Genomic DNA, 26,229 nt, shown 5'->3' on the forward strand with positions numbered 1-26,229 from the left:
TCAATATCCTTGCCTGGTAGTCATACAGGCCCAAAAGCATAATTCTGGAAATTGAATAGTTCTCTTCTGAACTCCGCACAGGTCAAAGAAAAAGTTAAGGATCTTATAATAACTCACTGGGACCATGCAGAAACCCAGAAATATATATATACTCAGTCAACTTGCTGATGACACCACAATCTTCCTGAAGGACGCCTCCCAAATTCCTCTATCGTTAGAATTAATTAAAGGTTTCTCGAAAGTCTCTGGTCTTCATCTGAACTTAAAAAAGTGTGAACTTATGGCTATAAAAGATTGCTTGGTGCCCTCTATACATAAAATCCCTGTAAAAGATCAGGTCACGTATCTAGGAATTATCATAGCCAAAGACCAAATTACAAGGTGCTCCCTAAATTTTAGTCCTACCTTTCAGGAAACACAAAGGAAACTGAATTCATGGTTACAAAGAGACTTAAGTGGTAGAATCCTACTCTCAAAAGCTGATGGTATATCCAGACTTACTTATGGTGCTCTCTCTTTAGCTGTAGATAGTAGTGTGTCCAAAAAAAATTATTCAATGTTGTTTAACTTTATATGGAAAAACAGAATACACTACATTAAAAAATCTGTTATAATGAACTCTAATCAATGGGGGGGGGGGGGTCTGAACTTTTTAGACTTAAACATTAAATAACACTTTCAAAATAAACTGGATTAGACAGTTTATTAATAACCCCAAAACCTTACAGAACTTTATCCCTAAATATATTTTTTCTAAAGTTGGTGGCCTTAATATTAACAGTCTATGGTCGTGTCGGACAAATGGATCTATACTGTAAAAGAAAGACGGCGCCCTCGTGTGGCCGGGAAGATACCAACGGCTTCGTTCTTTCAGTTTAACGTTACTGTGGCAACCTCTCGGAGTCAGCATCATGCTCTGCACAGTTGACGTTACCGGTTTATTATACATCCATGACAGTAAACGTTACTGCAAAGGTATTTTGTAGGTTTATGGCGGCGGGTGAAGGTATTTTCCCTTTAGCTCTCGTAAAATGCTTGGTTCAGTTAACTTCTAACGTTACTTTAGAAGAAAGCAGCCTCTTTAAACAACAGCTATTACTAACGTTACTACAAACAAGGATAGCATATTTGTGTGAAACTTTGAAAGAACTAGCTATAAAGTGATTTAACAAAAAGGAGCAAACTGCTGAAATAGGTGCAAGTCAGTTTTGAAAGTCAGTCACTACTCATGAAGTAACGTTAATCGCTGGGAGCCCTATCAAACCCCTGCAGGCTATCATGCTTATTTTGTGATAAGGGGGCTAAAATGTACGATGTAGGCTAGCTATAGGCCTACTGCTCCTCAGCAATAACATTGGTGCTGTCAAATCAGACACGGATGTAGGTGAAATCCCCAGCAGTCATAGCAGGAACATTTTTATATTCAGCAGGCTGGATGTTAAGGGGTCGCCAATAACAACCTATACACCTAGGTCAACTTAGTCACATTTGGGAAAATGAGCAGTATCTAAACTAATTTCAAGTAAGAAAGAAATAGCAACATAGATTCTGTTAGTGGGGATACAGAGTAAGGAGCAGCTGAGTGTAATTCATTCTGCAGTGTTTTTCTATAAGATCTTTATGAATAAGATCCAATATACACCCCAGTAATTAATTCTTGTCTTATTTTTTTTTTTTACTAAAAGAAGAAATAATAGATAGATTTGGAAACAATAAAGATTTTAAAAGTATTTTTCCTTTTTTTATTCAACAAGAAAAAAAAAAAACAGATGTTGGAAAAAACACTTTCAGTACGGTCTCAATACTGTATCATACTTTACAATTGAATCAAATCAGAAATATCACATTTACCAGAAACCAGAAAATGGTCTCTGACAATCCCAACATACTCCGACACTTTAAAATACTTCACATGCAACAAATGACACAGTTATCAATAAGAAATATGGTTTAACTGAGGGCAGTAGCATGTTTTCAATAGAATTCACTAGAAGTTAGATTAGAACACAGCCAGGCCATGTACGCGTCACGCGTGACTAACATACTCCGACCAAATGCACTTCTCCGGCACGGAGATATGTTGATTGAACTAACTTAGTTACTAACTAAATTAATAACTTTCAAGTATTAACCTAATGCTGTGTTGCCATCAATGGTCCTCCATAATGTAAAACTATTTTATTATACAGCTTACAATGTCAACTGTCAAAACAAGTGTTTTTTGCTGGAGTGAAATTACTAAAAAAGGTCTTTTGCACAAATATTTGGTTTTTATTTGGCATGATATGTCATTTCAAACTTGGAATTAGTCACATAATCATTTTATGCAACTCGCAGTGGGGAAAAATATACATATATCTTTCCTAAGAAAAATATTAGTCTTTCAGAAAGTATAATGGCAAATGCAGAACACATTGGCTAAAAGAAAACAAATTTGAAAATATATTAGACTTTCAAAAAATGTAATACCCAACCCTAAAACACAAATTCTTACAGTGTTCTAATTGTTTTGCTCACTGTACTACAGTTGTGTTGTTCCACCTACAACATTGTGAGATTCTTGTATTGGCTTGTAATCCTATTGACTGAATAGTGTGCTAGAGATCCTAGAAATGAGGCACAGTGGTGAATACACGAAGCACTCTGGTTGTCTGCACAGCAATTCTAATATACAAGTGCAGTTCAGTATTTGGTCAAGGAAAGCACCAGCAGTGCACAATCATACCTCTGAAATGTTTTTGATTTTTATGACAGATTCCATTGTTGTTTGGCATTATTATTTCATATAATTTTCTGTCTCCTTCTCTAGTTTCTTCTCTGTACTCTTTTTCTTGTTTTATTTTATGTTAAAAAAAAATATATATATATGTTTTTCAAAAGGTGCTAAGTTAGTGAAGTGCACAAGAAGACACGCAAGTGTCCAACTCTCCCAATTAGAGGCATTTTTTCATACGTATAAGCACTCTGTTGCTAAGCTAACACTGGTCTCCCACATTTTGAAACAGTCAAACTTGTTCATGTGTTGTACAATTACAAACTCCCATGAATCTCCTGGTAAACCGGAGTGGAGTAACTAAAACTATCTTGTGCCAGGACACGAGGAGCACTGAGATACAATGAACACGTGCCGTGCTGCTACTCGTTATACACCACATTACTTCTTATAGATTTACCGTTTACCTCACTCAACTTTTTCTTCCATATTCATTTCAGAAATTAAATGCCATATTTTTCTGTAAACTAATGCTTTTTTGCACACATCATACCCCGTTTGGCGCAAATTTGGCTTAATAAAGGCTAGCTGCTGATGTAACAAAATAAAAACATTTTAAACCAAACTAAACATGAACTAAAACTCCATACAAGCCAAAGTAGCATCTATAAAAAAAATATATTAACTACAGATAAATAAACAAATCTAAAAACAAACTACCTAAACTTAAATGAGAATAGAAATAATAGAAGATACAACATGATTATGTTGTAATGTGTGAGCATTGATTGAATAAGATGCCTGTAACAGGCTGTGAAACACTCAGTGGATCAAACACCAAGTCCTGCATTCACTGATCAATTATACGAAACGTCTACTGCAAATGTATGAACTAAAATTCATAAATTAATTATTGGGAATGTATACATGTGCTGAACACATGTATTATGTAGCTTAAAGTGAGTGTCTGCTGCCAGTGTCTTTTTTTTAGATACTATACCACCAAGGACCACTGAAATAGAATGTGAAAATCCTACACATGGTGGCAATAATTTACAATTAGCAATTGTTCTGGTCCTGAAAGACTTGGAAAATACAAAAAAATATGTACAGTACAGACCTTATCTTCAAGAACAGAAATTCCTAGAATCTAAAATAGATGTATAACTGGCCATAGAATGACATAAAACTGTCACTCTCTTTTATATAGTATAAAACACCAGAAAAATTGTGACTAATTACACAAATATATTGTATATTTCTCAAGTGGTATAGTCATATTTAATATATTATTTAAAAACATTTAGTCACATATTTACATATAGACAAATGCTTTAAATCACTAGAGATTTTATTGGAATATAAACTAGAATAAAGGGAAGCTGTTCAGTCCCCACCAAACACATAAAAGAATTGTTAACATCATGCCGCAGCGTTGGTGTTTGAATTTTCCTTTTTATGAATAAATCATACAACATTTACATCAGATATTAATCCTGTTCTCACTCTGTGGGGATGTGTGACAATGGCAAAATCTGATTTTTTTATGTCATGTCAGCTAAACTGAACCAAAAGAAGTGGAAAATAAAGAAATAAAAAATAAAATAAAAAAGAAACTAGATTAATTGTGTGGCCTGGTGGCCATAATGGAGGCCCATAGCATCTTTAGTGCAGCATGTCTCTGAACTCAAGACTGGCATCTCAGTGATGTGGAATAGTGAGTTAATTATTGTGCGATTTCTAAATGGAAAGCAATAATCTCATCACGGTAGCGTCTGGTTGGCAAACGTGATATATTGGACCTTAACATACTTGTTTTGTCAAAAAACTGATGTAGTTTACTGTCACAGGAACCTAAATCCTTTAGACATATTTAACCATTATTTGCATAAACATTATTTAGCTGAGGTTGCTGAGACCTTTGCGATGGAAAACATCCATCATTGGATTAGACATTGGCTGGTGTATCACACAATGTGAACTGTAAGGACACTTCAGAAACCGGTTAGGCACAGAGAGGTGAAGACAAACATACTGGCCGAGCTTCAGTGGTCCCACACTTCTGTCGGGTCATCAGTTCAACATCCCCCCAATGAGTCCTCCTATCTCTCAATCAGATTATCAGTATCCATGTCACTCATTAAGAAAATGCCTGTGTGCGGTGACCGTTGCATCTGAAAGAGAGAGAAGAGATGGAGATTTTATTGGTGAGGAGAGTGCTGTATACGGACGGTTAACTCATCACATGAATCAGCTTAGCATTATTTTATCATTCATGATGACAACCTGAATCATAAAAGAAGAAAAGAATTCATATGATTTTGCCACAATTTATATTGATTACTAGCCTAGAAATCTAGACGCACCCTAGCGGCAGCAAATGTGAGTCTGGCTTGTCAGGCTAATTGATTACACCGGATTCTCAAATTTTCATAGCAAAATAAAAGTGTAAACTATAAATTATAAAAATTAAGAACATACTCTGACCCTACTCTGTTTACCTGTAAAGAAGAAAAAAAACACAACTACTTGCTAGCTACACACATTGTGCTTATTATGACCCGTGAAAGCATCAGTGTTACTGCAGCTCATTTTACATATACATACATCTACATATAGGCTAGCTTTTCTCAGGCAATATAAACCTAGAGACTGCAGATACCCAGAATGACAAGTGTAAGTGGTTTACTGTGTTGCAATTTAGAAAACATATGCAAAATGAAATATGTAATACTAATATGAGGAAAAGATCACAATCAATGCAGGGTTTTGATCAGTTGTGAATATGGTCCAATCAGCTCACAATTTGAATTTTATTGTTTTACAGATTAATTAAGGGTGCTCACCTTGGGTCAAAGTGATACTTTCCAAACCCAACTTTCCTCATTTAATCCTGGAAAGTCCTGCAAAAAAGCATTTCTATTGCCTACCATAATGTTCTATCAACCCTGGCTATATAAAGTAAAAACAAAGAACAATAAACCATCGACTATAGACCTACGGAAAGGTGCAACAGCACAAGTATCAGTCCTAATGACCTCAGCATCACAAGAAATAGAGGAGGGCGACTAGGCAAGGTGCGATTTCTGTTTTTGTTTATTTGTTTGTTTTGTTTTTTTCCTTTCTTTTCCTCGAGACCGCGGAGGGTGGGGGGTGGGACAGGGGGGTTGTTGTTCAAGTGTGTTTGTCTGTTCTGTTTTTGTTGTTTAAATGAAAAATAAAGAAAAAATTGATCTTAAAAAAAAAAAAAAAAAAACAATTTGGCCCTTTGACCCTTTAATCCAGGAAATTACGTGTCAATCACTGCTCATGCACACACACTAGGCTCGTTCGAGATGAGCCAGATCTGCACAGAATCGATCGCCGCCCAACGCATGCCGGTTAGATTCTTGTCCGACTTGATCCCGACTTGCTCTGACGTCATGCACACGCGGGCAACGATAATCTCACGAGACCAAGGCGGCCGCAGTTCTGAGACGCAGGCAGCGCTGTTGCTTTTCACCAACTGCAAGAGCCAGGCGGACGCAGGCGGACCCAGTGCATGCTGGGAAACGCCGGCCTCTCAGCTGATTGAACAGCTGATTGGTTCAGAATCGACTCAACATGATGACGTTTTATATAAACTTTTTATTGATTTTGAATCTGAGGGATTTTAACTGTGTTTTGTCTGATTTAAAAGCTTATTCTGTACAGAACACATGTTGTGAGGCTGATAGTTACGTTTAGAAGTCAGAGAGACTAAGTCTGTTCAGATCTACAGTCTGTTGATAATTAAAATCAGCAACAGATCACATGTAGAGAATTTTGACAGCTACTCTGTCATAATAAAATCAACTGAAGACGTGTAGGAGCAGATATATGGGTCTGATAACATTTTATTAAATCGGAATCGGACCACAGTGTTTCTGTCACTTCCTGTTCAGCCTGAAGGCTGCTGGCTGGAATCAGCTGGAAAACTGTCCGACTTGAGAGCGGATTTTTGTCACCGCCCCTGGCTGCTGCCGCCTGCTCTTGTCTACTTTACAGGCGAGGCACAGTTCATCTCCAACGAGCCTATTAATTCTCCCTTGTGGGGGGAGGGGCTTAGGAGACCGTTTTGGGCTTTAGCAGAAAGTGGTGAGGGACTGAGAAGTTGTCGATGTTCAAATTCTTTGGCTAAAGCCTAGATCTTCACAATCCTACCTACAGCACCTTTAAGGTAATTCTCTAGTCATTTTTCAGAACATGGTCCTTTTTTTAAATTACCTTTTTAATATAATTTTCTTTCTATTTAAAACAGTTAAAACACATAATGCATGAATCCTTCTTTAAATATTCAGACAGAAAACGCCAACAAATGTCCACATATCCATTATTTCCCATTTATTTTGAACACATGGGGTGCTTTATCCAGTAGCAAGGACAGACACTTATTCATTCAATCCCAAGAGTAGAAATGAGTGATAGCTTCAGTGTATATTTTACTGCATTGAAGGTTTCTCTGTAACACTTTAAATGTGCCTTTGCCATGTTTTTTCTTTTTTTGCCAGTGAAGTATTCATGTGACACTGTATGAAGTCACAGAAGCCTGAAAACCTTGAGAAACTTTATGAACGCTTTTGAGAACTCTGAACCGGAGTGCTGAAACTGATTCACCACACTGCGAACATTAAAAATCAATAACTTATGAAAGAACCTGAGATCGTTAATGTGATCACATGAACTGTATGCTACACAGTTCATTTCCAACGTATTGGATACTTGGATTAAACCAACAGTAAAGCTGTTGTGCCGTTGTCCACATATTAATTTCCACATCAAAACTGCTGCTGCTAAACTTGTGTTTAGCCATGTTAGACTGATACAAAGCTGAGTGAAGGCAGATTGTGCTGTAATCTACGGCATCTGATAGTGGAAATGATGGCACTTGTCTTACATTAAAATATGAATAATTAATTTGACTTAAACAAGTTTTAATTCTCTTTGCATTGTTTTATTTAATATGTCTATTGTTTTAGGGAAACAGGCTATGTTTTAAGCTTCCTGTGGACTTCTAAAATCTACAGTTAATAGTAATAGTAGTTTATTCTTAGTGGAAAGAAACAGACATACACTTAAAAATAAACTAACAACATTGAGAAGGGAGAACAAAAACATTTCTGAAGTTAGTCTTAAATGAATCAGTGCAGAACGCTAGGCACACTGTAGCCTAATTAACAGATGCACCAGAATTAGCGTAAACATTTTCTATATTTGAATTAATCTGTTTTGACCTTATTTTATTCGGAGCTGTAGCATTTTTTAAATGTAATTCACAGAATTGCTGCTTTCGAGGGTTTAACGATAGATTACAGACTGTAAATCCCTCTGAGACAAACTTGTGTCACAATCTTGACGTCCTCTTTACTTGTTTTAACTTTTGTTTTCAGCTCTCCTTTAAACAGCTTTGTCATGAAATAACAATTATGACTACAACATTATTTTGAAGCTACCACATCACATAAATTACTTTCCTTCTCTGCATAGCAGTATAAATAAGTCTCAAAGTTTTCAAATTATAACCATATGTATCGCAATATGACATATTACAATGCATTTCTATGAAGCTTTTACCCACAGACAAACAATACTAAATAAAATGTGGAGTAGAGGTTTACCATGGTTTCACTAAAGAGAAGCAAAAAAAATCCAACACCTAATCTCTCAGTCAACAAGAGATTAAACAACATCTGCATCAACTGCACAGTGCTACAAACTTATCTTCCTTCACAGTCAATTTTAATTCACCGATAAGCTCATTTGAGTGTGTTGATTAAGCAGAGTCACTGGCATCCTGATTATTTAGGCACTAAAAGAGGACAAGGCTGCAGTCATATAAAGTGTTACTAGTTTGGATGGAATCTGTTAACAATCAACTAATTTCATGGACCAGTTCGGTCTTGATCACATTAACACAATAGTTTTCATCAGGCAGCAATGACCGAGTGAACTCTAACAGATTTTGCCTCATATATAAATAAAAAAATAATCCCTCATTCACAGACTTGGTTGTATTGACCAGATGTCCACTCTGTACTTGTACAGAACAGAGAGAGAACACTGGGATGTGACAAATGAAGTACATGCATAATTTATGCAGGATACCAAAACTTGCCACTTTAGCTTCTTCGACATGTTAGACAGGGATCAGCTCACAATATCAAAACCATGTACCAAAACGTTTTTTTTTTCCTTTCACACAATAAGGGGCTGGATATCGTTTGGTGATTTTGGTAGGTCTAACATAACTGTCCTGTGAATTATGTGACAATTATATTCTCTTAAAAATATCAATTGCTATTGAAGTGTTAGATGCAAAAATCCAGTGAATCAAACTGCTACAGAGACAGTACAGCTACATGAGATGAGGATGTTGAGGTAGACTGAGTGGCAATAATTAATGAGCATTGCCTCCTTCCACCAGGACACTGGGAGGTAAGAGGGCTCACAGAGAGCATGGTACAGCTAGCATACGTACATGTCTTAGGGAACCAGGGAAATAACCAGGAAGAAAAAATTTAAAAAGACCACTACTTTAGGTAGATAGTTAGGTCAGTTCTTACTTAATGGAAACAATGGCAAAATATTAAAGAAACGGCTTCAGTCTAACCTCCACAGAACCTTGGGCAGAAACACAGCAGCCATTATTGTTGTACTGCAAACCTTGGACCTTTCATACGTATGTTATGTTGTATTTATGTGATCAAACTTTTTTCTTGTTTTGTTTCATTATTATTTGAATTGTGGCAATTCAAATGGGCCTTTTCAAGGTTATTTGATGCTGAATAACCTTTTGTAGCTACTGTATATTATGAGTTTCCTCTGTCATGCTCTGCTTCTCCCACAGGCAGGAAAATGTCAAGTTAAACCCAACTCGTGGTCTCAAGTCTAAAAACATTAGAACTTCGGTGTAAAATCTAACTTTTAATTGATATTCTCGGTCATTCTCCTCATGATGACCACAGTGTGTGAAAACTGTCGGGAATGTCTTTCACAAAGATGTGGTGAAAATACAAGCTATTTCTTTTTTTAAAGTGTAGATAGAATTTTATAAAAATGGAAAAATCTGGTTTAAAGATATAGATCATTGGGTTATTAATCAATAGAGTTACATGTTGTATAAACCACTCATGCCACAGTATGCTACTTTACAAGCAGAGGTGAATATAGATATTGCCTTTGAGGATTGTAACACTAATTGACACTAATTACATTTCCTAGAAGTCTTCGTAATCATCAAACACTGGCCTTGAATTTTCTTTGCTGGTTTACTATCAATTTGGTTCATTGGGTACCTAAATAGCACCAAATTCTGATACCCAGCCCGACACAAAATAAACACGTGACATTAGCAGTAAATGTGCTTTCAAGATCCTACATGATCTAGAAAAGTCTTGGTTGTGTACAGGGCTCAGTGTGTCCAAGAGGAAAGAGGAATGCTGGTGGTTACTGTCCTGTTTGGCTCTAGGAGTCGTACTCAGACTGCTCCTCTATGAGCACAGCAGGTCGATTGCTTACCCTGCTGCCAAAGTCCAGGCAGGAAACTCCCAAGGCAACCAAACAGTGCCATGCCTGCAGACAACAACACAGGAGACAGAAGTCACACTTATGCATGAAATATGTTTTTTTTTTTTTTTTTAACTAAAACAACAGTGAGACAGAAGACCTCAAAACACCAAACACAGTCCATTTTCAAAATAGAATCTAAGTTTACTCCATCATCATCATCCTGCAAACAAATACTATTTAAAGCATTAGAAAACTGTCCAATACATCACAATTAATAAAACTGTTTTTAATATTTATCTTTTTGTAATTATGTTATGGCCATGTTGAGTTTAAAAATCTGATTAACAGCGCCTTTAACCTTGGATTACTGTATCCTAATTACAGCAACATTATGTCACTATTTTACCTTAACATCAGCTTCAAAATCATTTTGATGCTACTCTGACTTGTAACAGGGAGAATGGTAAGAGCTTTGCGAAAATAAAAGGCTGCAAGACAGACGCCGAGCCCGCCATCTTGCTGTTGGACCAGCGAGTAATTTTAGCTATGTCTTGTGTTGTTGCACTTGCTTAATGTTTGGCTGTGTTAGCAAAGTTGTGGACTCTCTAGTTTTTGATCCTAAGTAATGTAATCGTAACAAATGCACGTGTACAGCTGTCCATATTTACCACATCAGTGTATAAATTGCCTCCTCTAAAGTAATTTAAAAAAATAAAAAAATTTTTTATTTTTTTTAATTTTTTTTTTATTTTTCACCTAGGGTCCTTTGCACCATGACCTCGAGCCAAACACCCCCCAAGAAGCTTTTTTCACCTGGGTCTAACATTGGGAGAGTTAGCGTAGAAGCGTTAGCCGCTGAATAGCTTAAGCGCCAGAGGCTAATGGATCCGAGGGTCTCTTAACATTACCCCTAATAATGCCGAAATGATACCAAAGGTCTACACTAGTATATATAGGTTATGCACTCATAAAACGATGGATTGTAAAGTTTGTAAGTACACCAGAAGGTTATGTAAATAACACTTGCCTGCTGGCTTCTGCTCTCTGCTGTTGTTGTTGCTGCTGTAAGACGAGTGCTTAGGGACATCTACAAATTACAACACCGAAAAGAGATGCAAAAATATTTTTTAATTTAACTTATTTTTTTAAGTAAGTGCTGTAGTATAACTAGCAGGAGACAAGTAATAATTGAGGTAAGTTTGGAGACATTACCTTATTTAATCATTAAATTAATAAATATTTTTGTTGCATCTCTTTTCGGTGTTGTAATTTGTAGATGTCCCTAAGCACTCTTACTGCCCGGTAGTAACAGCAGCAGCAGCAGCAGAGAGCAGAAGCCAGCAGGCAAGTGTTATTTACATAAACTTCTGGTGTACTTACAAATTTTACAATCCATCGTTTTATGAGAGCATAACCTATTTGTACTACTGTAGACGTTTGGTATCATTTCGGGCATTATTAGTGGGGTAATGTTAAGAGACACTTCGGATCCATTAGCCTCTGTGCTAAGCTATTCAGCTGATAACACTACTCTACGCTAACGCTCCCAATGTTAGACCCAGGTGAAAAAAGCTTCTGGGGGGGTGTTTGGCTCGAGATCATGGTGCAAAGGACCCTAGGGTGAAATTACTCCGAACCATCACTTTAAGTATGAAGTTTGATTTTGATTTACTTAAAATGCTTTTGTTTGTGCTTGTGTATGTGTGTGTGTTCTTACAATTGAAACAAATTCAAGTATAAAGATTAGACATGTATTCATTGAAATAACACTCCTACAAGTTCGTTTGAAAATTGATATTTAAAAGCCCGCCAGTAGGCAATGTACTATAAACACATCTTTGTGGAGAAAAAAAAAATCTTAAAGAGCAAGACAGACTTAGTAACAAGTTTATACTACTATACTTCGTCAGAGAATCATTGTCTGCATTAAAAGAAGGTTACAAAATGTACTAAAAGTGTCTGAGAAATGAATGTAGTGTTGCAGTAATCATACTCACCAGGTAGCCTACAAAGCACAGATAGGCTATGGAGAGCAGAGCAGCGAAAACATAGAGCAGCACACTGTTCAGCGCCGTCACGTAAACCACCACAAAGTACATGTTGATTGCACAAACCAACAGGATGACGATGCCTCCGGAAATCTTCCACACCCTAAAGAAACAGGCAGTTTATTTAGACCATTGAGAAACAATGTTTTTTTCTCAAACTAACAGTCTCCTGGAAATATGTCCTTCTGACAGTAACACTGAGGAAATTCCTAGTTTGCGTAACTCAATCTTGGCCTGTCTAAAAACAACTTTGGATGTGTTTTTTCATAAACAGCATCAAATTACTGTAAATTATCAGTCTACATGTCCGAAGCAGGTGAAACGCTCAATAAACATCGTACTTCATAATAAACTTGTCTGGAACAGAGTCAATCAGGTCACATTGAGCAAACAAGTTGCATTTGATTTGTCGATGAATAACTAAACACAAAGAAATTCACCAACTGGCTGTCAAACCAAAAGAGATCACGTCTTTCACTTTCTTAGTTTCAACTTGAATTGAATTGATCCTAAAACACATCCTGAGGAATGAATGATAAAGAACGCGATATCTTTCACTCACATTCCGTTTGCAAAGTCGTTCATGATGGATGTCAGACTGGTAAAGGTCAGAATTGGGATCAATGCAAATGGTAGCTGTTGAATGGAAAGTCAAGTCAAAGTGAATATTTTTACAGTATTGTGTAAAACACAATAGGACAGAGTAAGAGAAGGTTATTGTTATAAATTTCTTTGACAGACTTAATTGTGAGGGCTTTCTTAAATGATTCTTCCTGACCTGCATGCTTTGAAGCACGTTGAGGAAGTCGTTCATCCCGGTCAGATGCTGAACATCCTGAAAAATGGCTACCAGCAGTGTAGGTATGATGGCGACGGAGCGGGTCAGCAACACCCGAGCAAAACGGGACCATCGTAGGTTCAGGAAACCCTTTGCAAACACAAAAATAAACACATGAGCACACACACTTTTCTTTGTTTTAGTGTTTACCCATTTCCAGGTATATAACCAATAGGCACTCTTACCTCCATGACAAACTGCCCAGAGTAAGTGCCTGTCATGGTGGAACTCTGTCCAGCTGCCAGGATCCCTATTGCCCAGATGTAGAGGGCTGCAGGCCCAAAGACACAGCCCAGGACCACTCCCTGAACAAACAGACATAGCCACAGAGAAATTAATTATCTATCATCAGTGGTTGAAATGCGTGAAGGAAGGGGAAAGCTGTTCAAGGAGTAAAAGTCAGTATGAAATATTCATTATTTTTCCATTGTCTGTCATTTGTCTTTTACAGAGAGGAAGTAGTAGTAGTAGGAGAACATAAGTCTCAGGTCATCAACATATTCTTTATGTAGCTCTAATGGTAGTAAAACTAAAAAAAAAGAAAAACAGTCAAGCATCCGGCTCTTGATTTGACCAGAATATCCTACATTATTGTGCCACACATGAAATGCACTTGAATAGCATTATTATCTAATTATTTTAATTTTGCAGAGTACCTCAGCACCCCCAATCATGCACATATTGCATAATTTCCTGTTAGTATAAATGGTTAAATATGTTGATTTATTGTATACTAACTGCAAAAAAAAACAGCACAATACAGATTAGTATATAACATATACTACATACAATTAGTATGTAGCATGGAATTGGGACACAGCTCAAATGTCTGCCTTGAAAAGGTTTGTCTCTGTTCCATACTACATAACTAGTTGTATGAATAGTATAGAATTACTAAAATAAATATACCAACAGGAATTGAAAGTACTGACAGTAAGTGATGTTCTATGTCCTCCGACGTCAATACAACTGTGATTTATTGTTGTTGTGGTGCTGACCAAACATACCCCTTTGTAGATGTCCACCTCCAGTGTGCCGTTGTTGAGAGGGAAGAGATCTGAGTGAGGGCTGCCGGTTGCATTGCACTCCTGATTCTGCAACCAGGGACACACACACATAATGAACCACAACTTAAAGCTCTGGACACTGCGTGTCAGCAGTACTTATCAGAAAACAATTACTCCACTGTGTTTCCATATGAAAGACACAGGCTTCAGCAGTAAAGAGGAGTGGATTCTTAATATTGTACACCCACCATTTCAATATTGGTTTTCCCGTAGAAGGCCTGAGCAAAGACTGCTACGACAAAGACGTTGATGAGGAAGGAGACGAAGAGAGCGACAGTTGACTCGATGAAGTAGTACTTGTTGGCTTCCTTTACTTCTTTCTTATTTTTGCGCCGATGTCCCGAGACTGGCACATAAGGAAGTAAACAGAAAAACTCTCAAATTTCATCAAACACCCAGAGTCTGCTTTAGGAATGTTTTAAAACTGCATTCATACAGCTGAGCTTTATGGATATAATTCATACTGTGTGTCAAAATGTATACTTTGTGTCAAACACTGACAAATATGCTGTAACTTTTGTAAATTGTATAAAAAATATGGATGGGACGGCTAATCAGTTTATCAAAAATTATTGACAAGAGTCAATTTGACATAAACATGTATTTAGAAATACTCTAGAAAAAAAGTTTGTCAAAAAATTCTTCAGGTTCTCCTAGAGTCAGTGACAAGTTCTAATATGCTTTTTAACCTTGACCAGCGCTGAGTGCAGGTAGATGTTGTGGGGCATGATGACGGCGCCTACGATTCCCACCGCCTGCTCCAACTGCGGAGGCCCACAGCCGCGGCACCGGCACGCAAGAACATCCCCTTCAGCAGCTCTCCTTGGTCTGGACTTACCAGCACATACTACAGACAAACAGAGTCAAACATGTCATGGTGTCATAAACGTCTTGGCAAAAACTCTGTCAGCTGTTAACAAACACTTGAATTATATTGGAAATTGCAAGGTCCTATTACCTCGTAACCAAAGCTCAGAGCCATTACGGTGATGAGGAAGCCAAAGAAAGCTTCAAGTTTCCTCAGGCCTACAAGGAGATACAAACTGTATCAATGCTGAGATGCACAGCTTCTTTAGACATTGATTGATGAGTAAGTGATGGTGTATCCGTACCGTATTTGTCTAGAAAGAGGAACACAAATGTGTCTGTGATGGTGATGAGGACTCCTGCCCACAGTGGAATCCTGCAGGAGAAAGAGAAGAACTACAGTAACTCCGTCCTCACCATCATCAGAAACAGACTCTTTGTAAATCTCTAAAAATGTTTGCAGTCACTTTTCATGGACAAGCAGTGAAGAAGGTACCTGCCCACAGAGAGAAGGTTGAACGCTATGGCACAGCCAATGACCTCCTGCATGTCTGAGCCAATAATTGCCAGCTCCACCATCAGCCACAGGATGATCCGAGGAACCTGAAAAAGAAAAGAGATTTTACACAAGTACAATCCAACGCATAAAACGTTAATGTACAACAAGAAAAGGGAAGTTCATGTGTAATGAGAGTAGGGAATGCTCACCGTGGGATATTGGCGGTTGCAGACTTCAGCCAGGTGCATCCCAGTGACGACCCCGAGGCGTGCAGCTAACCTCTGCAACAGCAGCCCAATGACAGTGGCTCCAAGGAGCACCCATAGGAGCTAAAAAAAGAAGTATACAATCAGCATTTCCTACTTTTGTAATACTATCCTACTATGTAATACTTCCTATATGGGAAGTTTTACTTGGGCAGACTGCCAAAGTTAAATAATAGCTCATGTGTAAATTCTTGCTCATGTTAACATTCAAAACTGGCATTTTTGAGATGCCTTTCCTTAGAGAAATATTTTGATCAAGCTCATTATGTGTCACTCCTCTAAGACACAAACACTAAGAGAACAAGCCGCATTGTGCTCAAAGACAGACAAAATATGACCAGAAGTATGGCCATTTTGCCTTCAAATTTAAATAATGACACTTTTAAAGGAAAAGGGGAGAAGATATGTATCGGTGTGAAGAGAACAACAAAAACCTGTGGAACCACTTCCTCAAATATGGAGTTAAAAATAAAAAAGCTAAAATAGATACCAATCAAAAGGACACTGTATTATGGTTCACATTTTGTCCTAAACCCACATCCATTACCCAGCAAAGTAAACTTGCAGAACAGCCATGTTTTGTTTGGATATCTTTTATACTGTGTATCACCTTAAAGCCAGCTTTAGCTCCAGACTGCAGGTCAGACTCAATGTTCCCTGGATCCAAGTAAGCAATGCTCATCAGAAACCCTGGTCCGGTGAAGGCCCAGAGCTTACGGAAACTGAACACCTGAATAGAGGGACAGCAGAATTTCATCATTATTACCTATGTTGTAATTTGATTAATATAGTATTGTTTCAATTCCAAAAGAAAATGTGTTTTGATTCCCAAATCTAACAAATTCTAATAAACTGTCCAACAAGGATAAAAGAATTATACTTGATCTTTCAAACAGATAAACCCAGCTACTACATTCTGTACATGATTACAAATGAACCAACATTTTAAACTTCAGTTTTGCTGCTTATTTGACACGAAACAGCGGCTGTGAGACAGTACCTGGCTGACATTCTCGGGAATGGCCACCTTGTCTTCAAAATATGTGGAGAAGGGTTCATCCTGGGCCACTGGGGAGGCCGGAGGAGAGATGGAGCTGTACTGGTTAGTCTGGACTCCATCCTCCTGAGAGGAGTCTAACAAAACCAAAGAGGAGGAAAACTAAAATTAGTGATGAGAGAAGAGTAAGAGTAACATAAACACAGAAAAAGTTATCCACTGCTGGAACACTAATACATCTTTCCATCAATTCCACACTTTCTGTATCTCAAGGCAGGTGCCATTACGGAAAAAAAATTTTTTCTACCTGGATAACTTCATTCTGATCAGTTACAACTTTTCACGGACACATTCAAATGCTGAACGTTTCATAGATGCAACACAATTACTCCAACAATGTGCTGTTGGCCCTGCAACATGATTTGAGTGACCTTATTGTATATTATGGCACCTGCGCTGTATTGACAACTTAATAAGTGAACCTGAATTTGCCCCATAAAACTATTTATCTCATGGAAATGAAGAATCATTTCTAGAGATCTGCTGTGCTACACGACTAACACTTTTGCAAGTGCAACCTTTGCTTCTTTTCAACAAATCCATAACCAAACTCTCCACTTCAAGTTAAAAAAAAAGAGAAAAAAAAATAAATTTTATTTACGTTATAAAAAGAAAGTGGGATCTCGCTAAACTGGATTTTCTTTTATAAATTAGGCTGCCTTCTAAAGAGAGACCAGTGAGATTTTATATTTGAACAGAGATACAGCAGATACATGCAGAACAGCAACAGCTCTGCCAATAAAAATAAACAAAACCAGACATTTCCAGCTTTCTTAAATAACTTAAAAGAGCACAAAGCACAGCTCTATTAAATCTTTAGTCAGAGTATCGGAGACGTGTCTGTGAAGGAGCTTTACTGCATACACTTAAAGATTAAGCCATTTGAGCCAGTTTAATGACCAGAAGCAACCATCGCAAAAACCTCACTGCTGATAAGCAAAAAGCAATTCAACCTTGCTTTCAAAACTGCTACATAAGTGATTTAGTTAAATTGACATGCACTAGTGCAGTGCCAGTTAAAAATGTGCCCATTTAGAACGGGCTGATTACTTGGCCTGTGGTGTTGCTGCTTGTAGAATTTATCAAAACCAAAGTGTACCCCAAAATGACTTACAGAAGGACCCTGAACCACTTCATATGCAACTCCACTGTATAGCCTACTATTTATTGACTTATTGTAGGCTACTTCTACATCAGAGGAAGACATAGGCACCCACGGAAAATACCGAGCACCCACGTGTGCCAGACTGCCAGTAGGCTAAATTCATTTAAAATTAAACATTGCAATTGGTGCTGAGTGGAGCGTCTGTCATAATGTGATTGGTTATGTCGCTGTCAGTCCCCTGCTCCATATCCTATCCACCAATGGACCTTTTTCACAGCAGACATTTTGACTTGTCATAGTAGGAAAAGCACAGCTGAAACTGATAACCTTAACGATGGCTCAATTCCATCAAGTGTCCCAGTAAGCTATTTCAGTGAGTCAGCATGCACAATACCAGGGCCTCTCCTAAGTGGAATGCAGCCATCAGTAATGATTTTGAATACACGTGTGCTTTTCCTACTATGACAGGTCAACATGTCTGCCGTGAAAAAGGTCTATCACAGCGTCTCTTGGATGAAAATGAAATGAAAACGCCTCAGGACTGTGTGTGTGTGTTTGTGTGTGTGTGTGTGTGTGTGTGTGTGCTCTGAAGGAATAATCTCCGAGATTAGGCTACGTTATGTTCTGCCAGCTCACAGCAATTTAATACAATAGCAGGAAAAGAGTCAGAGGCACTGATGTGCAGGTAACCTTCCTTACATTACTTGTCATTTAGCTGACACTTTTATCCATATATATATATATATATATATATATATATATATATATCTCACAGCAATTTAATACAATAGCAGGAAAAGAGTCAGAGGCACTGATGTGCAGGTAACCTTCCTTACATTACTTGTCATTTAGCTGACACTTTTATCCATATATATATATATATATATATATATATATATATATATATATATATATATATATATATATATATATATATATATATATATATTTGTATATGTATGTCAGAGGTCGCACGCTTCTGGAGCAACTAGTATAAGTGTCTTGCTCAGGGACACATTGGTAGATGTATCACAGTGGGAATCGAACCCAGATCTCCCACACCAAAGGCAAGTGTCATATCCACTGCGCCATCAACACCACATTCGCAAAACATTCGGGAATTGTGGTTTGTTTATTCAAAGTCAAAGACAGTCCAAAGTACTACAACTTTGCACATTTTTGTGGGTCTGAGGTGTATGTCACATTTTAGCTGCCAAAGCTCCGCTGCTCTCTGTCTCTAGTCCTCAGTGTGAGAGGGGGAGTGGCCAGCGGCTAGAACGGCAAAAGCCAATGTGTGCTTCTTTTACCTATATATTTAACAATATATTTTGCATTTCTTATCCAAACAACGCCAAAATTGGCACTGCACTTACTCGTGCCCGTAGCAAGACACCTGTAAAGTTTGAAATCCATCGGACTAACGGTTAAAGAGATATGCGCTTAACACCCACACACACCCACACAGACAGAAAGACGTTCCTGAAATTATAGATAGATTTGCTCAGTCAGTAATAACCTGTGATTTGGGCCACATCATTCAAATCTTAAAACCAATGACTCCATCAACATTGGTTATAAGAACACAATTAAAGAAAAATGATTACAAACAAAAGACTATTCAATATTTACAAACTTAAATCTACCAGTAAACAATGTGTACTACTCACTGAGTTTGGACTTTTCATTCTTTCCTCCCTTCATCTCCAACTCACTGCTGATCGCAAAGTCCACTGTTCCCTAACAGTGACTCGGCTTTTATACGACACTGCCTTAATCATCACTTTTTTTGTCATTAGATGTCACAACGGCATCACATTTCTATAAATGAACCGCAAAGAGAGGGAGCTGCCCTTTACACTTCAACGAATCACACAGCAACAAACAAGCAGTGATAAAGTTCACAAAAGAAGCAAGGACAATTAAAAGCATTTTGATTCTTAAAAGAATTCCAAGGAATGAAGAAAAGAAATCTTCCTTTATGTAAATATGTTGAGTTTGAGGTTTCAAAAGTTAAAACCATGGCACTGTGGTTACATGCATCTAAGACAAAATGTTGTTTTAAGCTGCTCCGTCAACATTCATACTGACACAGAATGTGTATTGCAGCCTGAACCGAATGCCCAGAGTGTTTAACATTGGAGAACATGGCAGGTGTGTCTGTAATAATGTAATGTGATGGTCATGTTTCTGTTATCTTAAGCAGTTACCTTCGAGAAGGTCTCCGTCTTGCTCGGCCTTCATCAGGGCAGGCTGAGGGATCCCTGGGAACTTGAGGGATGAATATCAGCCTCCCTGGAATAAGACAACAACAGTTACATAATCTGAAGGTGCATGAAAGACGTGAGGGGAAAAACAGTAATTATCACGTAAGTGACGCTTTGCTCTTTAAACTAACAAGCTTAAATGACTGGTTTTGTATTCCTTTGTTGGATTGTCAAAGGAACTTCAGGTATTTTCACATGAGGAACAAACAACTTGAACATAAGACATGACTGTGCAACATTTATTATTCTTTCCCCCATCAATAGCAACAGAATTCACGAGTCATAAAAATGACTAAGCAACATTAACAGCATGTGAGAGGTCACTCACTAGATTAAAGAGAAGCATTAACCGGAAACCTTGAGTTGACCACTGGCGTCAGAGTTTCACTTCCACCTCGTAGATCCTTCCTCTAACACAGATTCACTTCTTAACTAAACTTACCACCCAAAAAATCAAATACAACACCTCAGTCCAGCCAGAAAACTGCATTTTATAACACCATGTTCTGTGAGACAGAGAGTGTAGCTCCTCTAAAAGCACATGACTATGGGACCATGTGAGGTATTAGACGAGCTGAGGAAGCAGACGGAGCAGCTTTCCCAACAGTCAAAGTTTCCATCAGAGTGCCACTTCCTCTGGTTTACAACTTAACACATGCGCTGAGTAACGGGCCATAAGGTCCTTTGTACCTGTGGTACAAGGACAAGTTGTAACTGCTTAGTAGCAACAATTAATTTAACAAAATTTGAATTTAAAAGGTCCCATGGCATGAAAATTTCACTTTATGAGGTTTTTTAACATTAATATGAGTTCCCCTAGCCTGCCTATGGTCCCCAATTGGCTTGAAATGGCAATAGGTGTAAACGAGCCCTGGGTATCCTGCTCTGCCTTTGAGAAAATGAAAGCTCAGATGGGCCGATCTGGAATCTTCTCCTTATGAGGTCATAAGGAGCAAGGTTACCTCCCCTTTCTCTGCTTTGCCCATCCAGAGAATTTGGCCCACCCATGAGAGAAAGACATCATGGCTTTCAAACGAGAAAAGTGGCAGTTAGTCAAGGCCACACCCCCACCCTCCACCTTGCCCCCCCCCTCTCCTCCTCAATAGCTTCAGACACAGAAATGGTACATACTAAGGAAAGCTCATTGTGGGACTGGCTCTAGTGGCTGTAATTCTGCACCAAGGCTGAATTTCGGGAAAGAGACTTCAGATACAGTATTGGGGGACCACTAAGGTCTATATGAAAGAGACTTCAGATACAGTATTAGGGGACCACTGAGGTCTATATAAAAGAGACTTCAGATACAGTATTAGGGGACCACTAAGGTCTATTTAAAAGAGACTTCAGATACAGTATTAGGGGACCACTAAGGTCTATATAAAAGAGACTTCAGATACAGTATTAGGGGACCACTAAGGTCTATTTAAAAGAGACTTCAGATACAGTATTAGGGGACCACTAAGGTCTATATAAAAGAGACTTCAGATACAGTATTAGGGGACCACTAAGGTCTATATAAAAGCATCCAAAGAGCACCATGTCATCGGACCTTTAAATAATACTATCAGTTACCAGCAAAATATGAGTGGCTTCTTGTATAAGAACCACATAAACCCCTAAAACCTCATATGTCAAAATGAATCAACCTTTCCTCAAGGCCAGAAGTTATTTTGAAATGAGCGGCATTTTTTTACTATAAGATATTACTATAAGACTATCAAAGTAAGGTAACTTGTTGTTTTTTCTAACAATACATTGAACTATATGACTCTCTACTACACCGAAAAGGATCAATTGTCCACATCTCTTGCAACCGTCTGTGCTCCTTTTTTTCAGGTTTAAACAGAAACATTTTCAGTTGAGGTAAGAGATCCATCCATCCATCCATCTTATCCGGTGTCGGGTCGCGGGGGGAGCAGCTCCAGCAGGGGACCCCAAACTTCCCTTTCCCGAGCAACATTAACCAGCTCCGACTGGGGGATCCCGAGGCGTTCCCAGGCCAGGTTGGAGATATAATCCCTCCACCTAGTCCTGGGTCTTCCCCGAGGCCTCCTCCCAGCTGGACGTGCCTGGAACACCTCCCTAGGGAGGCGCCAGGGGCATCCTTACCAGATGCCCGAACCACCTCAACTGGCTCCTTTCGACGAAAGGAGCAGCGGCTACTCCGAGCTCCTCACGGATGACTGAGCTTCACACCCTATCTCTAAGGGAGACGCCAGCCACTCTCCTGAGGAAACCCATTTCGGCCGCTTGTACCCTGGATCTCGTCTTCTTCGGGTCATGACCCAGCCTTCATGACCATAGGTGAGGGTAGGAACGGAAACTGACCGGTAGATCGAGAGCTTTGCCTTCTGGCTCAGCTCTCCTTTTGTCACAACGTGCGATAAATTGAATGTAATACCGCACCCGCTACCGATCTCCGACCACCATCTCCCCGCTCCATTGTCCCTCACTCGCGAACAAAACCCCAAGGTACTTGAACTGCTTCACTTGGGGTAAGGACTCATTCCCTACCTGGAGAAGGCATTCCATCGGTTTCCTGCTGAGAACCATGGCCTCCGATTTAGAGGTGCTGATCCTCATCCCAACCGCTTCACACTCGGGCGAACCGATCCAGTGAGTGCTGAAGGTCACAGGCCGATGATGCCATCAGGACCACATCATCTGCAAAAAGCAGCGATGAGATCCCCAGCCCACCGAACTGCAACCCCTCCCCACCCAGACTACGACCGATATCCTGTCCATAAATATTACAAACAGGATTGGTGACAAAGCGCAGCCCTGGCGGGAGGCCAACCCTCACCTGAAACGAGTCCGACTTACTGCCGGAGAACCCGGACACACAGCTCTCACTTTGGTCGCAGGAGATTGGATGGCCCTGAAAAGGCACCTCACCCCATACTCCGCAGCACCTCCCACAGTATCTCCGGGGGACCGGTCATACGCCTTCTCCAGATCCACAAAACACATGTAGACTGGTTGGGCATACTCCCAGGCCCCCTCCAGGATCGTCGCGAGTGAAGAGCTGGTCCGTTGTTCCCGACCAGGACGGAATCGCGTATTCCTCCTCAACCTGAGGTTCGACTATCGGCCGAACCCTCCTTTCCAGCACCTTGGGTAGACCTTTACCAGAGGAGGCTGAGAAGTGTGATACCCCTGTAATTGGCACACACCCTCTGGTCCCCCTTTTAAAAAAGGGGAACCACCACCCCAGTCTGCCACTCCTTTGGCACTGTTCCAAACTTCCACGCAATGTTGAAGAGACGTGTCAACCAAGACAGCCCCTCCACACCCAGAGCCTTGAGCATTTCTGGACGGATCTCATCAATCCCAGGGGCTTTGCCACTGTGGAGTTGTTTGACTACATCAGTGACTTCCGCCCGGGAAATCGACGACAATCCCCCGTCATCCTCCAGCTCTGCCTTTAACACAGAGGGTGTATTAGTCGGATTCAGGAGTTCCTCAAAATGCTCCTTCCACCGCCCTATTACCTCCTCAGTTGAGGTCAACAGTGTCCCATCCTTACTGTACACAGCTTGGATGGTTCCCCGCTTCCCCCTCCTGAGGTGGCGAACAGTTTTCCAGAAGCACTTTGGTGCCGACCGAAAGTCCTTCTCCATGTCTTCTCCAAACTTCTCCCACACCCGCTGCTTTGCCTCTTTCACGGCAGAGAGTGTCAGCTAAAACACAATGATCATTCCACAAAACAAAGATACCAAAGAAAGTTATATATCACTTGGCTGCGGGACACTTCAGTTTTCTGCATCTCTTAAGGCACTGATGTGTCCTCATGTGGCTGCAGTCAGCAGTCACAGTTAGTGAATGAACACACTAGAAATAGTACAAAATGAGGTTTCAATTATTATATTATTGTGTACAGTTATCGTGGCTCATAAAGACCCATGATCAAAACCAAGCCAGCTATGATCCTGAACTAGTACAAATGATCCTACAGTTTAATACCATTGTCATTTAGACATACGTGATGATCACGGGTGGTTCAGGTGCATCAGTTTGATTCAATCATTTTTCCCAAACTCAATCAAGTCCAAACAGCTCTCAAACGACCATGTGTCACACACCACCATAAGTACTAAATGACATCCCTGTTAAACACACCCTTCTAATAACAGTTTATTCAGTCAGCCGTGTTACAGGGTTCAACACAAGGAAGTATTTCATCTTAACCTGTGAAGCCAGTGGATCGCAGGTTTACTTCCTCCTAACATAAACTCACTAACTGTCTGTAACTTAAGATAAAATGAAAGAATAAAAACATTCTTTTGGAGGATGGTGGGAGTAATCTCACTAGATCAGATCACAATCACTCACAATGTTGCACTAATCTTGTCAAACACCATGGGCAACCATGTTTATGTGTAAAAGAGTTAGACTTTGACAATGTTTTCCCAGCAGCAGCTAATAATTTGGTAAAATTGAATCCATATAATACGCTAAACATTATTCAATGACAGCACTCAGTATAAAGTTCAGGAATTAAAATTTATGTCATCAACTACATGATTCATTTTGACTTTACCAAATGTTGTAAAGTTAGATTGCCCAAGGTTGTACATGTAAATTAAAAATTGGTAAGCCTAGTAAGAAACCACACTACTTGATCACCCATTCATCAAACTTCTCCAAAAAGCCTTGGCCTCAACAAACACGATAGAGGCCTAATCTGCACAGAACAGCTTTTACGATCACTAAATCTATGACAACTCCCAAACTGGCAAATTATCTCTAATGTTACACCCCTCAAATTATGGCCCTTGCAGGGTTTCATACCCCATGCAAAAGAAAACATAAATCTCAACACAATAATGCCAAAGAAAACTGATTCTAAATGTTAAACAAGAATCCTACATGAAAAACTAGATCTTCTTCCTGAATTAATACAAAAACATTCTTACTATTTTTTTTTTAATGAGAACTCAGCAGCTACACAAAAATATAAAACCCTCCATCTCCAACGCAAACACTGCTATGTTTAACAATAATAAGCATTCAGATGTTCTAATGGTTAAAAGAAGAGTTATCTCTGGCTCTGTCTAATCAGGAAATTTAAAAACTTGAAGAAGAACATGCACACACCTCGGATATTTGTTAGAAGGAGATATAGAAGATATATAATATAGAAGATATTAGTTTCCCGTGTATCCCATTCACGGTTACATTTCAGCAACTAACACCTTAAACTTGCCTGACAAAAGGACAGAGGACCAAATTCAGTTAATTTAGCTAGGGTATGGCTGTCAAATACCCTACTCTAGTAGAGTAGGGGTTTCCAGCACAATATCATGTAGCTAAGGAAAACAATATTAATGGGTCAAAACTAAAACCTCCAGCAACACTTGTAGTATTAATAACAGCATGTTGTCCTGTATAATACAACTTACTCTGATAGTGTTTAAATAATGTCAATTGATTTTACAAACTCCCAGAGTAAGTAACGTTAGTAGTAAAGAGCTAACCTGAACTTCAACGTTTGACCTCTCGTCCTGATAACTTAACGTTAGCTAGCTACATGGTGATGTGGCTGCAGTTAAACCAAACCTAGCTAAAAAATTAAACCAAGCCTGTCCGCTAACTAACGATGTATGTGAACCAGAGCAGCCTTCATCACCTTTAAACCCTTCCGACAAACCCGATAACATAAACTCTGGTGCGCCAACACTGTCGATCTACAGTGTGATAGAGCTAACAAGTAGTTCTCATGGTGTGTTAGCTGTCCTGTTGGGAGCTGCTATAACGTGACCCTTATCATAGTATAAAAAACGCCCTTACCTGGGTACACTTTATGGGAGGGTTAAATTACAGGTTGTGTTTTGACGATTAAAGCTGCTTTTAAACTGACCCAATATGTGTAAATTTAAAAGGTAGCTAGCTAAGTAGCACGTTATCAAGCTAAATTCTTCCAAAGTCGTATCATCTTTCCATATCAACTGTAAGTTTAAGACTCAATGCGCATGTGCACTAACACAACTGTTCTGATTGGTCAATGGGTGAGCTGTTTATAGAAAGAAAGGTTTGCC

At 39.1% G+C, this 26,229-nt stretch overlaps 1 protein-coding gene across 1 annotated transcript; it reads right to left on the bottom strand.

Moving 5' to 3' along the window:
* Window positions 1–1,762: 1,762 nt before the first annotated feature.
* Window positions 1,763–26,171, bottom strand: LOC120557942 (natural resistance-associated macrophage protein 2-like). The gene is given in 19 exon segments (XM_039798667.1): window positions 1,763–4,887; window positions 10,250–10,303; window positions 12,238–12,391; window positions 12,851–12,924; window positions 13,067–13,216; window positions 13,312–13,431; window positions 14,134–14,220; window positions 14,382–14,527; window positions 14,530–14,539; window positions 14,883–14,984; window positions 14,987–15,040; window positions 15,152–15,219; window positions 15,306–15,376; window positions 15,497–15,603; window positions 15,709–15,828; window positions 16,376–16,495; window positions 16,766–16,899; window positions 20,135–20,219; window positions 25,982–26,171. Coding segments are annotated over 18 exon segments (1,677 nt in total). The 5' UTR covers window positions 20,169–20,219; window positions 25,982–26,171; the 3' UTR covers window positions 1,763–4,815.
* Window positions 26,172–26,229: the final 58 nt, after the last annotated feature.

This window comes from Perca fluviatilis, chromosome 4 (genome assembly GCF_010015445.1).
Source record: "Perca fluviatilis chromosome 4, GENO_Pfluv_1.0, whole genome shotgun sequence".
NCBI lineage: Eukaryota > Metazoa > Chordata > Actinopteri > Perciformes > Percidae > Perca > Perca fluviatilis.